General features: G+C 28.2%; 2 protein-coding genes across 2 annotated transcripts; one reads left to right on the top strand and one right to left on the bottom strand.

Annotated features, from left to right (window-relative positions):
- Positions 1-5,053: 5,053 nt before the first annotated feature.
- LOC101514322 (polyamine oxidase 2) lies at positions 5,054-10,220 on the top strand. Its single transcript, XM_004491217.4, has 10 exons — positions 5,054-5,546; positions 6,185-6,300; positions 7,161-7,249; positions 7,354-7,467; positions 7,635-7,722; positions 7,893-7,978; positions 8,070-8,172; positions 8,602-8,699; positions 8,791-9,220; positions 9,582-10,220. The coding sequence occupies exons 1-10, from the start codon at positions 5,507-5,509 to the stop codon at positions 9,882-9,884; spliced, it is 1,467 nt and encodes a 488-aa protein (XP_004491274.1). The 5' UTR covers positions 5,054-5,506; the 3' UTR covers positions 9,885-10,220.
- Positions 10,221-10,321: 101 nt separating this feature from the next.
- LOC101513987 (protein DETOXIFICATION 41) lies at positions 10,322-13,242 on the bottom strand. The gene is made up of 8 exons (XM_004491216.4): positions 12,838-13,242; positions 11,966-12,510; positions 11,516-11,602; positions 11,363-11,419; positions 11,040-11,278; positions 10,827-10,945; positions 10,651-10,737; positions 10,322-10,544 (listed from the first exon to the last, which is right to left on the bottom strand). Exons 1-8 carry the CDS (start codon positions 13,144-13,146, stop codon positions 10,470-10,472), a joined length of 1,518 nt encoding a protein of 505 aa, XP_004491273.1. The 5' UTR covers positions 13,147-13,242; the 3' UTR covers positions 10,322-10,469.
- Between the last annotated feature and the right edge of the window lie 3,114 nt (positions 13,243-16,356).

Raw genomic sequence — 16,356 nt, 5'->3', positions numbered from 1 at the left:
AAGGAAGTTCTCATGCTGAATTGCACATTTTTGTCAAGAATTCTGAGCAATGTTAGCGACATTTTTATCAGTAAACTTTGAGTTATTAAAAAATGATAAATTATCAAGTTTTGAAATAATTTTTTCTTTTTCAAAATATCAATAATAGATAAATTAACTGATAATACATATATTAACAGATTAAATTGATATTATTTGATAAAATTAGAGGTTGAACTAATTAAGAAATATAAAATAACATAATTAAATATATTTTAATTAATATCTAAATTTGTATTATTTATAGCTAAATTTGTAATTTTAACAATGCAACTTTAGAACACGATCGAGAAAACTTGTTACCCATCTAAACCAAACATAATAAATCTCATAACGTCATGGAGAATGATGGAAATGCAACATTGAAGAGGGGACAAAATTAAGTTATTTTACTCTACTATGTTTGGAAGTTGACTTTTAGAGAATAAGGGAGTGAAATATTATTTTTAAATTAATTAATAGATTCAAAAATTGATTAAAATGATGATTAAAATATTATATGACTATTTATAATTTCATACTTTCATTTTTTTTTAAATATCAAATATATATACACGTCAATTTAATCTTTTTTATCATATCCTGATTAAAAAACATAGATAGTTGAATTTTATATTTCAATTTTTTATCTTCTACAACTTACTTTAAATATGATATTACGTGTCTTGATGACTCTATTAATTTAAATTATTTGCAATAAATATTAACAAATATCTCAATATGATTCTTATTAATAAACTAAATATAAATTTTTTTAATTATAAATGTATTGATAATTGTGTTTTTAATTCATTGAAAATCTAAATATCATTACTTTTAATGTAAAATTTACATTTTTGACATAAAAATACTTATTAAAATACTTATTAGGTAGGCTCATTATTTGTATACAAAAATTGACTTTTAGGTTCATCAAAACTAACAAAAATAATTTGACTTACTATTTTTCTTATAGAAGATTTTGACTTACTATTAGTCAACTAGTTTTTCATAGACTTATATATGATTTAAATTCCAAAGTCTTAGCACGCTGCTTGTTTCCATGCTCTATGACAAAAGAAATGGAAATCCACAAACCCAAAAAAAAAATTGGGAACCCATAAACATAATGTGCATTTAATGTTAAATTAATTTATTCTTATATGTTTGTACCCTGGTTTTTATTTTTCTATTTTCTTAATAAAATTTTAGTTTAAAATATTTAAGTTAGTCTTTCTCTAAATTATAAAAAAGTTTGTGACTTCCATTCTCCCCTAAACTTTTCACGATGATACCTTGGATATATAACCCATATCATGCTTTAATCATATGATATTGTTACTCTTTGATAATAAAAATCTGATAAAGAACCCACATATTTCTAGAAACATTCTAAAAAGATAAAAGGACATGAACGAAAGAAAAAATAATATAAGATAATTATGTAAATATTTTAAGAATAAATGACAATTTTATAAATAATTTTGTTTTAATAAAAAAAAAGAGAATAAATGATACAAATGAGAAAAAACGAAGATATACTATTTAAATAATATATGTAAATAAAAATCTGTAATTTCATATTGCTTTAACAAAGATATGTATTAGTTAAATAATATATGTAATTAAGATAAAAGATCTGTAATTTAATGTATTTTTTTTATTATCACGTTGATAATGTAAACATTATTAAGCAAAACATTTAAAATCTAAACAAATATTCTGAACTCAAGTGGTTTATGAAGTTAAGTTAAATAAAAAATATATAAAAAAATTTAAATATAAATTTCAAGTAAAATAATTATCAATTAAACTTTATTTATTTTTTTTATGAATTTCGATCTATAAAGATCTAATTACCTTAGAAACAAAAGTGTTAAAATTATATTATTTAAAATCTTTAATTGAAGAGAAATTATTGCATGTGACTCACAATTATATTAAATAAGAATTAAATAGTAGTAAAACCTTCCATTGAATTTCACTAAAGAATTGACTATTAAAATGTCTAACAAAAATATTATTTTCAATTGGTCAAAAAGAAATTTATTTCTAATAAATTTTTTATTCTTTATTATTTACTACCATGTGAAATTTATGTAGCTTTTACTATATCATATCATTCTCTATTGATGAAATATGCATTGTTTTTCAATTTGTTGATGATATATTAATTATCACTAAAAACTTACACACATAGTTGTAAAGTTTTGGTTTGAATTCTAAACGTAGCCTCTTAATTTAACAATATTGATATTTAATAGTTTAACTAAAATTTAAAGAGTTGTGAAATATAATTTTTTTTTAAACAAAAATTGTAAAATTGGTGCTAATTTTATGCAATAATTATGGCATTTAAAAAATAATTTATTTTTTATTTTATTTTAACTGTTTGGTTTCTATGGAAATGAACTCTTATTAATCAATAGTTTGATCGAGAGATAAGTAAAATTTGATCAATAATTATTTTTGTCAGAATTTGAACTCAAATTTTCCTCAACGGTCTATTTAACATATTCTGATCAACTTTTCCGTTTGATGGATAAGATAAGAAGCATGATAGAAATAAATGATCATATTGTGTATGAATTAAGTGTTTGATAAACCATCAAAATATGATAAGTTAATTCATAATTTTATCATATAATATCTCTCTAGTTGAAATTTATATCGGGAATATGAGCTGAATTATAAACCAACAAGATATATAAAAATAGTAATTTACTCAATTAACCTTATAAAATATAATTTAGAATTTAAAATTGAAGTATAATAAAATATAAATAAAATATAAATAAAATATATTTATAAAATATAATCTAAAATATAAAATAAATATAGTTTGTTTACAATAATATTTTAGTCATTTACATACAATACATATCATATCTTTATTTACATTATAACAAATAAAATAGAATTATTTGATTACTTATAATTTTTTATAAAAAAATTAAATTGTTTGTTTAGTAGTGTTGATTGATAGTTTTAAATTTAAATTTATTTTATTACTTATTTAATTTTTTAATATTTTTTGTTCATTTGTAATATTTAAAACACTTGAAAAAAAATTAATAAGTAATTATTCACAATGGTAATTTTGTTATTTAAATATAACATATTATATCATATTATGATAACATGTATACCAAATACATAACAAAATAAAATATTATTATCTTGTTGGTTATCACGTGTATCAAACACATGATATAATGATGTCTATCGTGTCATTGTTAGAGATGACAATGAATAAAGTTTTGGTAGGGTACCATAGTACATGTCCTCGTATCCGCAGTTTTAAAAAATACATGTACTCGTGCTCGTACCCTCGTGGGTATTAATTTTAATACATGTATCCTTACTCTTTTGTTACCTAAATATCTGTATCCATACTCATTATCTGCGTTTTAATTAAAATAGATTGATAAATAATCGTTATATATGTGATTAAATTTAAAAATTATCCAAATATCTTAAATTCAAATTATAAAGTATTACAAATTAAAATATTTTATAACTCAAAACATATTAAACGAGCACTCATTAGACTAACATCCAAATTTCCAGAATGACAATATTTTATGAAGTTCCAAGTATGGGGCGATATTATCTTATATCAATAAAAAAAATTAATATGTAGATTATATTAGTTAAATATAATTATAAAGTCACAATTAATAATACATAACTTTTATTTATAAAGTCACAATTATTTACCTCTTCACCAAAATTAAATTCTTGATAAATTTACAATCGTTTATCTTTCGATTCAAAATATTGTAGTGGTCAAATAATATCGATCGATGTCAAAACATAAAAATAAATAAATAGTTAAACTAAATATAAACATAATAAATAAATACTATGTTTATATAAGTGTGGGTGTGGGGTAGAGTGTGTACTATAATATCTCTACTCCACACCCATACTTGTTCAACTTGGAGGGGTCTCCATGTCCATATATATTATGCCGATTTTTATTCTATCTATTATAGTTTTTTGTAGATTTAATTGTCATCCATAAAAATTATCATATCTTATTCTTATTTAACTTTGTATACTATCTTATCTCTATTTTATCATGCACATTATAGATGTTCTTAATGTTCAATAAAAAAAATAAAATCCTGTTAATGTTATCTGACATTGAAAATTTAAATATATACACCAGATCATAGATTTGTTCACATCCAAAAATAAATCTAACTAAAACCACAAACTATTTTTTTTTTCAAAATGCTTGAATTATATTTTATATGAATCAAACCAAACCAGATCAAATATTATAATATGTTTTTTCAAACCACATATTATAAATTTTAATATTTACCTTTTTTCTATATTTATAATTTTCTTAATATGAAATATTGTACTAAATTATTATTTCTTTGTTTTAATAAGACATGTTTGTTTAATTTGATATACTTTTATTATTATTCCTATAACTAAAAAATAATGAATAAATTATACAAAAGAAAATAATTAATAAATATTATCCACAATGTTAATTTTTAGTTTATTACTCCTTTTATGTTATTATTTATAAGAAAAATATTAATATATTTGATCTAAAATGTAAATCAAATACATCAATATTTTTTATTTATAAATATGATAAAATGAAATATATATTGTATATATTTTTAAAATGTATTGTAATTTATATTTTTTCTATTAAAATATTTAAATTTAAATAAGATAGTTTTTGATTTTTAACAAATTTAAATAGTACTATAAATATCCGATAGAACACATATTATAACTAACTTTAATTTTTTTGATAAATATAAATATTATTAGATTAAAATTTTGTCTCAAATTTAAATGGGAAAACTCGTTGTTATGTAAGTTTATCATAATATCATTTAAAATAAAAAACATGTGACCAATTAAAAAAAAAAAAGACAGACATTTTGACCTTGAATAATGAATTGAAATTACGAAGATACCCATATAATACAATAAGACGCGTCGCTTTAAGAACCACGTTTATATAAACACAAAAAAAGGTACAGCTACCAATTATTATTTTGGTTTTCACTTACCCCTTTTTATTTCTTTCTCTCAATTTTCTTCACCTTTCTGGAAAATAAAACCAAACAAAACCAAACCCTTTCTCTTTCTCTTTCTCTTTCTCCTTCATTCACACTTTCCTCTTCTCCTCCTTCGGATCTCTACAGACAACAGCGAAATTCGCTTGCTTCTTCGCGATCCGATCGAGCTGAGAAGAGAACCGAAGAGAAATTCGATTGTTTTCTTTCGTTACATAATTTCTACAACAAATTTAGCTGCATGAGCTGGTTTGGGAAACTTCGTTTATTCTCCAACCTAAATTCATTTCACTTCATTACTTGTTTGTTAATTTTTATTCTTCATTTTTCTCCCCAATCAACCACCTTATTCATCACCAATTTTAATACTAATACTAATCTCAATTCTAATTCTAATTCTAATTCTAATTCTAATTCCGATTCATCTTTTCACTATGGAGTCGCGAATTAAGACTAATCCCCAATCTCGCAAAGGTGTCTCTTTTTTCCTCTTTCGATTATTACGCCTTTTTTTTAATGTGGTTGTAGTTTCAGTTTAAATCTATTTATTTATGTTTGTAAACAATACTGCATTTTTTTTTGGGTTTTTTTTCTTCTCAATGTAAGTTATGAGTGAAAAAGTGTTTATTTTATTTTATGTATTTTGTTTTCTATTTTGAAAGGTGCGGTGTAATTTCAGCATATTGCATTGCTTAATTTCAAGTTTATTAAATATATATTATTATAGATCTGATGTTAGGGTTGTAGGCTTTAATTAAGAACAGAGCTACTGAAAGTGGTTTTAGCTATGGCAATCTATTGGAATTGGAATATTTAGGTGTAAATGATTTATTACCTATAATTTCGCTGGTTTTACTCCTTAATTGCTTAAATATGTGATTTTATAATCTGGATGTTTTTTTTTATTGCTAAGAAAAGGAGGGTAGGGTTTGAAAAGGGAAATAAACTCCTGGGTCAACATCATCTGATAAATGATGGATGCAAAAAGTTTGATTGATCTGTTGTAGTAGAACAGTGATGTGTTTTTGTGTGGAATAATTGCCTTTTCTATCTCTGCGTATCTGCTTGTTATTGACTTGGATTTTTTTTTTTGGTTGCTCTGTTTGCTGTAGGTTTTTACTATGCGAACGTTGACCAGCAGCATGCGAGATCACCGTCTGTTATTGTCATAGGCGGTGGCATGGCTGGTGTTGCTGCTGCTCGTGCACTTCATGATGCTTCTTTTCAGGTATACAAGCAAATATTGTAGTTAACTACTTTATTTACTTAAAAGTTCAGTTTGTCACGAGTTATATTCCACTCCAACAAACAATTTTTGTTTTCCGAACTTGGCTTGTGGCTGCTCATATGATTACAATTATCTGTGTCTGTGATTAGCTGCATAGGTTGTTACTTGTTAGTAATATCTACTAATCGAAGGTAATTAGGGTCTGTTTGGTTCCAGAGATGGAAGGGGAGGGGAGCAAAGGGGAATAAAGATATGTTTGGTTTAAAAGAGGGGAGGGGGAGGGGTTTTAATTATGGTATTTTGGTCCCCTCCCCTCCAAATCCCTCCAACCAAACGATAAGTGTTGTAAACTCATGTATGTCGAATTTGATTCCTAATCATAGACAATATTGAAGATGATTAAGAACTAAATGTTCTGTACATGTAACTCTGTCTTGGGTTCCTCAAAAGTTTGATGCTAATTGCAATCTATTTCACTGGAAATTTTGTAGAACTCATTTAAGATTGTCATTGTTATGTTTGGGCGCAATTTATAGGTTATATTTTGGTAAAAATAGTCTGTATAAAAGGATTTAATGGTTTCTGGTGACTTATCCTCGATGACAACTTCACTCGGTTGCTTTGTTAGTTTAAAATTGGACTTGTTTTGTACTTAAGTCACATGTTTGGTAAAACTATCGTTTCCACAAGGTGACAGATGAACAAACATATATTTAACTATTCAGGAGAGACATCATCTCCTTTATTTATTGTTTTGTTTTCCCTCTTCTGTTTCCTTGAACATACATACTTTTGTAGCTATCAGGTCCTTTATTTGTATTAAGAGAGTTTATACTAAAGTTTACTACTTTTCTGTTCAGGTTGTTCTTTTAGAATCCCGTGATAGACTTGGTGGCCGAATTCACACTGATTACTCATTTGGTTTTCCTGTTGACCTAGGTGCATCATGGTAAATATTATACTTCTATACTTGTTCTGATTTTTTCTTGTTGACAAGAATGCGAGATTTCTTTCTTTTTCTTTTAGCATTGAAAGTGGCTGACTATGATTCAGGTTGCATGGAGTTTGCAAGGAGAACCCACTGGCTCCATTGATTGGGAGGCTGGGACTACCTCTTTACCGTACTTGTGAGGATAACTCTGTCCTTTATGATCATGATTTGGAAAGGTAAATGCATCTCCTTTTGTTATTATATGGTAGTTATCTTTTTCTTCTTTACTTTTGTAATTAAACGATGATTATATTGCATGCTTCAATTTATCCTTTGGTCATCTTGAATGGTATATATAATTGTGTATGGGATTTTTTAATTGAAATTTATTCACTTTTTGTAGCTATGCACTCTTTGATATGGACGGCAAACAAGTTCCACAAGAGTTGGTTACAGAAGTCGGTAAAATATTTGAAATGATTTTGCAAGAGGTATGTCATTTGTTATTTCTAGTTATTAGGTTTACCTGACGTGTTGTATTTTCATAAAATTCAATTTTTCAGGCATACAATATTTTTCTAATTGAAATCACATATGTTTGATTCAACTTATAATTTATTATGAGCATCTCATCTAACAATGGACATTTTTTTTAATGCAGACAGATAATGTGCGACAGGAATTCAGCGATGACATGTCCATACTACATGCACTTTCAATTGTTTTTGAAAGAAAGCCAGAATTGAGGTCATTATTGGCATAAAATTCATTCTTTGACCACCATTCATTTTATTGAAGCTCAAGTAGTGTATAATTTGATTTTCAATATTGGATGCAGGTTGGATGGGCTTTCACACAAGGTGCTTCAGTGGTATTTATGCAGAATGGAGGGCTGGTTTGCTGCAGATGCTGATGCCATATCACTTAAATGTTGGGACCAGGTAGTTATTTGAATCAAGATGTTTGGGTTATATTATTTGTATATCCAGTGCAAGTTTCTGTCATCGAAATTTGAATTGCACGACCCAAATCATTTATAGGTTGTAGACTGGAGATTCATGCTTTGGTTTTTCCATTTCTTCTCTTTGTCCTTGTTGATATTTTTTACTAGACAGATTATTGACAAACACAATTATGAAGTGGCAAATTGTTACTTATACACTATAGGTGTGGGTTCGAGTTAAATGTTATTGATATGCCATTTGTACTGGCATTTATTAAGGATATTAGATGTAAGAGATATTAACATTAGATTAGTAAGTGACTCGGTATGGTGATCCTACTCGCATTATGTTGTCAGTAACTCGTTAACTAGTACGTGCATTACATTTTTATGTATAACTTACCCTTCTCTATATATCTGCTTACAGGAAGAATTGCTCCCTGGTGGTCATGGTCTTATGGTCAGGGGCTACCTGCCTGTTATACATACCCTAGCCAAGGGTCTTGACATTCGGCTGGGACACAGGTAGATGTTAGTTTGAAGTTTTGTTTTGCAAGTCCTTGCCCTGTTTTGTTTGTTAACTAAACTTACTGGCATTGATAATATCTATTTTCAGGGTCACAAAGATAGCTAGGCGATATAATGGAATAAAGGTGACTGTTGAAAATGGGAAAACATTTGTTGCTGACGCTGCTATCATTGCTGTACCTCTTGGGGTGCTGAAAGCTAACATAATAAAATTTGAGCCAAAGCTCCCAGACTGGAAAGAAGCTGCCATTGCTGATATTGGGGTCGGAGTTGAGAATAAAATAATTTTACACTTTAAAAATGTATTTTGGCCCAATGTGGAGTTCCTGGGAGTAGTTGCTGATACATCTTATGGATGCAGCTACTTTCTTAATCTCCACAAAGCAGCCGGTCATCCTGTCCTTGTTTACATGCCTGCTGGGCGGCTGGCCAAAGATATTGAGAAAATGTCTGATGAAGCAGCTGCTAACTTTGCTTTCACGCAACTCAAGAAAATCCTTCCAGATGCTTCTTCGCCGGTAACTATGATAGTTTTAATTTTTAATTTATCTATTTTGATTATGGAAGAAAAGTAAGCGCTTCAAAGTGGATTTGGTTGCTCTAAAGTGATAGACTGAAGAGTGCATTTTTTAAGATTGTGTTGAATTGAAACAATTAATTAGAAAAATCATGACTAGCATTTTACTTTCGAATGTGTACATTTTAGCTATATGGCTGATGATAGGCAGAATCCTAAAAATTACTTTCTAAAAGTGTTGGAGGAACGGAATCTCCACTCTCCAGAATCCTAGCAATTTAATCCATTTAGGTTCCTGTGCATAGATATTATCTGATGATAGCTATATGGCTGAATTGAGTGAGTTTGTTTCCGTTATGCAGATTCAATATCTAGTGTCTCGGTGGGGTACAGATATTAATTCACTGGGTTCCTATAGTTTTGATGCAGTTGGGAAACCACATGGTCTGTATGAGAGGCTGCGGGTTCCTGTAGATAACTTATTCTTTGCAGGGGAAGCAACAAGTGTATTATATACTGGGTCTGTTCATGGTGCATTCTCTACTGGAACGATGGCTGCCGAAGATTGCAGGATGCGTGTCCTAGAGAGATATGGTGAGCTAGATTTATTCCAGCCAGTGTTGGATGAAGGTTCAGTCATACCACTACTGATCTCTCGTTTTTGATCTTATGGATGCCTTATGCTGCCCCCTTATGAGTGGCGTGTCTTCCCTCAATGTTGTTTTGAACAGTAGACGGTTCAATCTTTGTACCTCGAAATGTTGTGATTCCTAGAGGTTGAGTGAGTACATTATCATGAATAGTGCAGAAATGCGTCATTAGGTGTTTGGAAATTACATTTAGTTATATTTGCCAATAACTGTGGTAATGTGTTGGTGTTTTCTCTGTTTAATAACAATATTTTTAGCTGCAGAGCCTGAAATTTTGTTTTTTCTGGAGAGCAAGACGATATTAATACTCTTTATGGTGAAATATTTATATTTTATATTTATATTTAGAGATATCCTTTTCTTTGATCTTGTAGTTACTAGTTAATGAAAGTCAAACCTTAGTTAGATTCATCTGGCTTTGGTTTTATTTAGCTCACTTATAACAGAGAAAATTGACTTTCTTTGCTTGATTCTTAAAATTATGTGAACATACAGAACAAACCCAACAACAATCCCTTATAGTCCAAAAACAAGACTAATCTGCTGCTAAAAGTGTTCTGCTTCCATTCCTAGAAAAGAAAAGTTACAGTAATAAATGTCCTATACGTTGGAAACCAGTTGATCCAAGGTCTCATCTTCAGCAGATCTCCTGACACGAACAATTGCTTTTTCAACCTACAACAACATTATAAATCGTTTAACACCTTCCTAAGTGGCAAACAATTCATGTGGAACACGTAACAGATAAGTTATTCTAGTCTAGGCCAAAAGTGATGATTACCTCTGCATTCCAATTTGTTCTTGCAGTTAGAATTATTAATGTAACAGTCTGGATAAAAACTCCAAGGATCATTCCCCACCAGATGCCCTATAAAAATCACAATTGCATTCACTGCATGAACTAACTTCAAACAAATTTAAAAACTATTATCAGTGAGAGTAATGTTTTAAACTTACAACTACTTCTAAAGAAGTTTTAAAGCCAAGAACACATCCAACAGTAAGACCAATAACATAGTAACAAGCTAAGTTTACATAAGCAACCAAAGCTTGCCATCCACTTCCAATTGCAACCCCTAAAATTTTCGAAGGAACAGCAAACAAAAGAAGGTATCATATTCAGAAGTATGTATAAATCCAATCCTGTGCTTGTGCTTATAACTTAACTACCTGACAGTATAGGCTGAATGCCATTTAATAGGACAGAGATGGCAAGCAATGGAGTCAAGTCAGATACAGCTTCAATGACTTCAGAGTCAGAAGTGAAAAGGTTGCTCAAAGCGACCCGGAATATCAAAATAATAGCGGAGAGAACTACGCTAATGAGGATGCTATTTCCATTCACTATGAAGACGGAAAATTTTGCTACTCTTGGATGAGCTGCTCCTAATTCATTGCTAATTCGCACACTGCAAGCATAGGACATATTTTTAGCATGTTTTTTGTGGAAGTTGTTTAAATGAACAGCATTGTTTCTGTCAACTGTCACTAACCTGGCTGCTGCACCAAGCCCCAACATAACTTGCATATCCCAGTTTAAGTAATTCATGCTGAAAATGGAAGTACATTAGGATATAGTATCATGGTTAGATAATCCATGTTGGCTAATAGAAGAAAGATTATTCTAAGAGAAATTATTACCATACCAAATGGAAATAGAATCCAGTGCCACTGTTGGATTGGAGAGCAGCCCTGATATAAGCACTAGTCCTTGACTGTACCATATCTCCAAACTACAATAAGATAGATTTCATATTATGAAAACAAAATGGTCTGAAATTGAGCTAAAGTTTTGAGAAATAATAGTGGCTGTGTTTGTTAATGTGTGTGTTGGCATGCACATATGCAAGAGAGTGAAAATTAGGGATTTAGATTATGTGCAGTTAGAACTACATTCACTCATGTAATCGATGACTCTTCAATTAGGATCAGATAGTACAAAAAATATGCAAATTTAATATTTTTTTTAAAAAATTCTAAAATATCAAGCATAAAATTTGAATCGTTTGTTTTTAATTGAACAACCACACATGTGCCAATTGTACGCAGTTATGAGTGCATGCAATCGAAATCTGAAAATTAGGATGCTGTCATACCATAACATCACAGCAGAAGCAACTGTGAGCTTGAAGTAAGGCCAAATTCCTATGAAGGCTTTCATAGTGAAGCCAGTCCAAGTTTCCTTGCATCTTGGGCTAAGAATGATGTACAATCCATTTAACAAGACAAGAATCCACCAAGAAAAGCTTAGAGTGAGGGCTGCACCAAGAAGGCCATAGCCTAAAACATAAACAACTAGCCAGCTAAGAAGTACATGCAGAAGAAATACTCCAACTGCCATATATGCCAGAGGATTAACAATGTTCTGTGCTTGGAGAAACCTCTGCATTGGACAGCTCAATGCGAACGCATAGAGTTGAAGAATAAGTCCGCGAGCAAACACTTGGCCTTGCTCAGCTATGCTCTCTGTCTGTCCTATGGCTTTTAGAAAATCCCCAGAGAACCAATAGAGAAATGTGAGAAACACTGCTGCACCAAAATGTAAGATGATTGCTCTTTGCAATGTAATGCACATTGCTGCATGTTTTTTGGCACCATAAGCTTGTCCACACACAGTTTGAACTGCACTTGCCATTCCCAACTATTTAAGGAAAATACAAATATGAATATATATCAAATCATAGTCAGATTGAACATTAAATCTTAAAAGTAAAATGCTGTCAATGCTTGTTTGCCAACATGGAGTCTTTATAAAATTCACGACTTTTCAAGTTTAGTCTTACATAAATTTTGGTAAATTTTAGTCCTATTAAAAATGACTAAATATAGGGATTAAAGACTCTCATTTTTTTTTTTTTGTAAAAAAAAAATTAAAATAATGTATAAAATTGAATAAGTTTTATGTAGAAACTAAACTTGAAAAATTACAATTTTATATGAGAGAATGAGTAGATAGAGAATATCCTACCATAATGCCATAAGCAAGACCCTGAATTCCAACATTAGCTATGGATGCACCAGCAAGCTCTAGAGATCCCAAATGTCCACTAAACATCAATGTCACAAAGCTTAGCATAAAATTGAAAAGATACACAACAATAGAAGCCCCAGATAGGATCCATAGGAGCCTTGACTCCCAAGCAACAAGTTTAAGCCACCATCTCAACCCAATAGGCCTATGTTCCAAGAATTCTTCTATAGCATCTGATGACAAATTTGCAATGTGTGAGTTTGAGTCAAGCCCTAGTAGCAATGGGTGGTGTTCCATAGTGCTCATGGTTATGTGCCTCACAAGTCACAACTAGTTCAATGCATGGGAATGAAGCGTTAACATTACAAGTAGAACATTATTAATGAGATTTTTTCTATCTTTTAATTTTGTAGCTACCCTTCCACATTTTGTTGTTGGCAATAGGATATTTTTTTGATTTGTTGTTGTTTTCCATTTTATTTTTGTTGTTGATAGTTATTAATTACTACCTACCCCTCTTATTCACGTTCCTCTAAACATAGGCAAGAAGATGAAACTACCACCCCTTCTAGCCCTTTTTCTTCCTTTATAACAATGAGTTTCATTTGAATTCAAAAGTTGGGAGAATAGCACCACTTCATTCATTCCCTCTCACACAAACCTTTTTGGTCTCTCCTAGAATCTAACTTGTTGAAAATGACTAGCACTGACCTTTAGTTGTGAATAAGACTTTTAGTTGAGTCATTGCTCTTGTGTGTGTGTTAGGGGTACATTAATGCCTCTAACATGTTACTTCTTAGGCCCACATTTTAGAATGTCTTAATCTCTCACCTGAACCATAGCATATTATGGCCGAAATTAAATGATTTGTGTTATGGTAAATGAGTGAGCTTGTGTTCAAGAATTACCGCATAGAAATATGCTACTTATGTTTATTTAAAATAATATTTAATACCCTTCAGATTTCGAAGAAAATTAAATATTAATATTTAAAATATTTATTTTGTTCTTGACCTAAGAGATTGGTTCAATAGAGATCATTAAATAGCACGAAGATTAAGATTAAGTGGTTGCTCATTCATCCTCAATGTTTATTTAAAATATGTTAAAATTAGAACTTTTGGTAAATTCATTAATCTCATTTTTCACTGTCGGATCGACATTTTCACTTCTGAATCATCATGGGATTCAGTAAAAAGTCTATAATATAATCCTGGAGCTGAAAGAGCATCTGGCCCAAAATTAGTGTATAATAATTAACTTGAAGTCAGTAATGTACATAAGTTTGCTGAAGTCTATCAAAATCCTAGTATAAGATATTATAAACAAAAAAAAAAAAAAAACTAGAACAAGCTTCAATCAGAAAAAAATAAAAAATAAAATACTAGTATAAGCAACTATCGTACAAAAAAGTTTTCAAAGAGTTATTTGTGACATGTCGGCGACTTAGATTCCTATAATTTGGTTTTGGTCCATCCCATTGGAGTTGAGAATATAAATATACATAGATCGAACAATTTGAACAATAAATATAACAAACTTTTTTACAAGTTTACAGCCAAAAAGAAAACGGTCTACAAAACTTTTCTTAAGAGTGCTGTAATGAACCATTGACTCGGGAATCCTATTTCAAATGTAAAAGTACAAACATATTTCACTTCTTATATACATCAACCAGATAGCAATATTTGTTGATCTTTAGCCAGCCTAGAGAACCACTTGATCTTCGTGGAAGAGATGTGACATTAATAAGCAAACAAATTACATCTCAGGTTTTCAACTCCTTGATCTTCATATCCACCATTATCAACTCCAATCCTGAAATTTATAATTTTTTACCACATTGTTATAACGTAAACAAAAGAACATGTGAAAAAATAGAATACATAGTATAAAAGTTTTTTTTTTTTCAAATCAAAATTAATAAAAAATAGAATACATAATTTTGTAGTAAAAAAATATAATTTTCGATACAAAATTTATATTTAATACAATAACAAGTGACTTAAAGATACATATTAATATTTCTTTTATTGTATTAATAAAAACAAATATTTTTATTATTAAAATAAAATATATTTTTAATTTCTATAAAATTAATCTCATTCAAATTTAATCCTTAAAAATATATCTTTTACCTAATTTTTTATTTATTTTTTATTTTTTTATTTTTTTTTATTAATAGTTAATTTTCTAAAACAATGCTTATATTTAAAATCGACCATATACTTTAGATCTTATTTATTGAAACTCGGACACTATTTTATATATATTAATATTAATTTAAAATTTTTCCTATAAGTTATTTAATTATATATTACATAGATAAAAAAGTTTTTTATTTTTTAAAATTTATTTTGATATTATACTCTCTATTAATAGATATTTTGCAATATATTTTTCTTTTAATAATATATAGTACTCAGTATTATAGTAGTCACTTCTGAATTATTTTATTGTTATTAAAAATGATTTATTACATGTTTTGTATTGATATTATTCTGGACAAAAAATTTGATTAACCTAAAAAATATTATGAATGTACGTTTAAGGAGAGTATAATACCTTTTACAATATATTTCGTATATAATTAAAATATTTATATTTTAATGCATTTCCAAAATTATATAATTCAAAATACTTTTTTTAATAGTTAAGTTCTTTATTAAAATTATTTTGAAATTCCTAATACATTATATAATATAATTGGAAAAAAAATTTAAGAATACATATTTATGTTGAGTATAAATTTTTCGAAACTTTATTAAGAAATTATATAATTAGAAACAAATATTGTATAATTTCAAAAAATACAAAAATATCTATTTAATGAGAGATAATAAATTCAAATTTTTTTATTTATAATATTTCTATGTATTGACTTATGGAGATTAATATAGCATTGACTTATGGAGATTAATAGTAAACAAATTTAATTATAGAATTCAAATTTAATCCTTAAAAATATATCTTTTACCTAATTTTTTATTTATTTTTTATTTTTTTATTTTTTTTTATTAATAGTTAATTTTCTAAAACAATGCTTATATTTAAAATCGACCATATACTTTAGATCTTATTTATTGAAACTCGGACACTATTTTATATATATTAATATTAATTTAAAATTTTTCCTATAAGTTATTTAATTATATATTACATAGATAAAAAAGTTTTTTATTTTTTAAAATTTATTTTGATATTATACTCTCTATTAATAGATATTTTGCAATATATTTTTCTTTTAATAATATATAGTACTCAGTATTATAGTAGTCACTTCTGAATTATTTTATTGTTATTAAAAATGATTTATTACATGTTTTGTATTGATATTATTCTGGACAAAAAATTTGATTAACCTAAAAAATATTATGAATGTACGTTTAAGGAGAGTATAATACCTTTTACAATATATTTCGTATATAATTAAAATATTTATATTTTAATGCATTTCCAAAATTATATAATTCAAAATACTTTTTTTAATAGTTAAGTTCTTTATTAAAATTATTT

Source organism: Cicer arietinum, chromosome 2 (assembly GCF_000331145.2).
Source record: "Cicer arietinum cultivar CDC Frontier isolate Library 1 chromosome 2, Cicar.CDCFrontier_v2.0, whole genome shotgun sequence".
NCBI lineage: Eukaryota > Viridiplantae > Streptophyta > Magnoliopsida > Fabales > Fabaceae > Cicer > Cicer arietinum.
The sequence above is the reverse complement of the archived record's forward strand: the minus strand, read 5'-3'. Positions and strand labels throughout refer to the sequence as shown.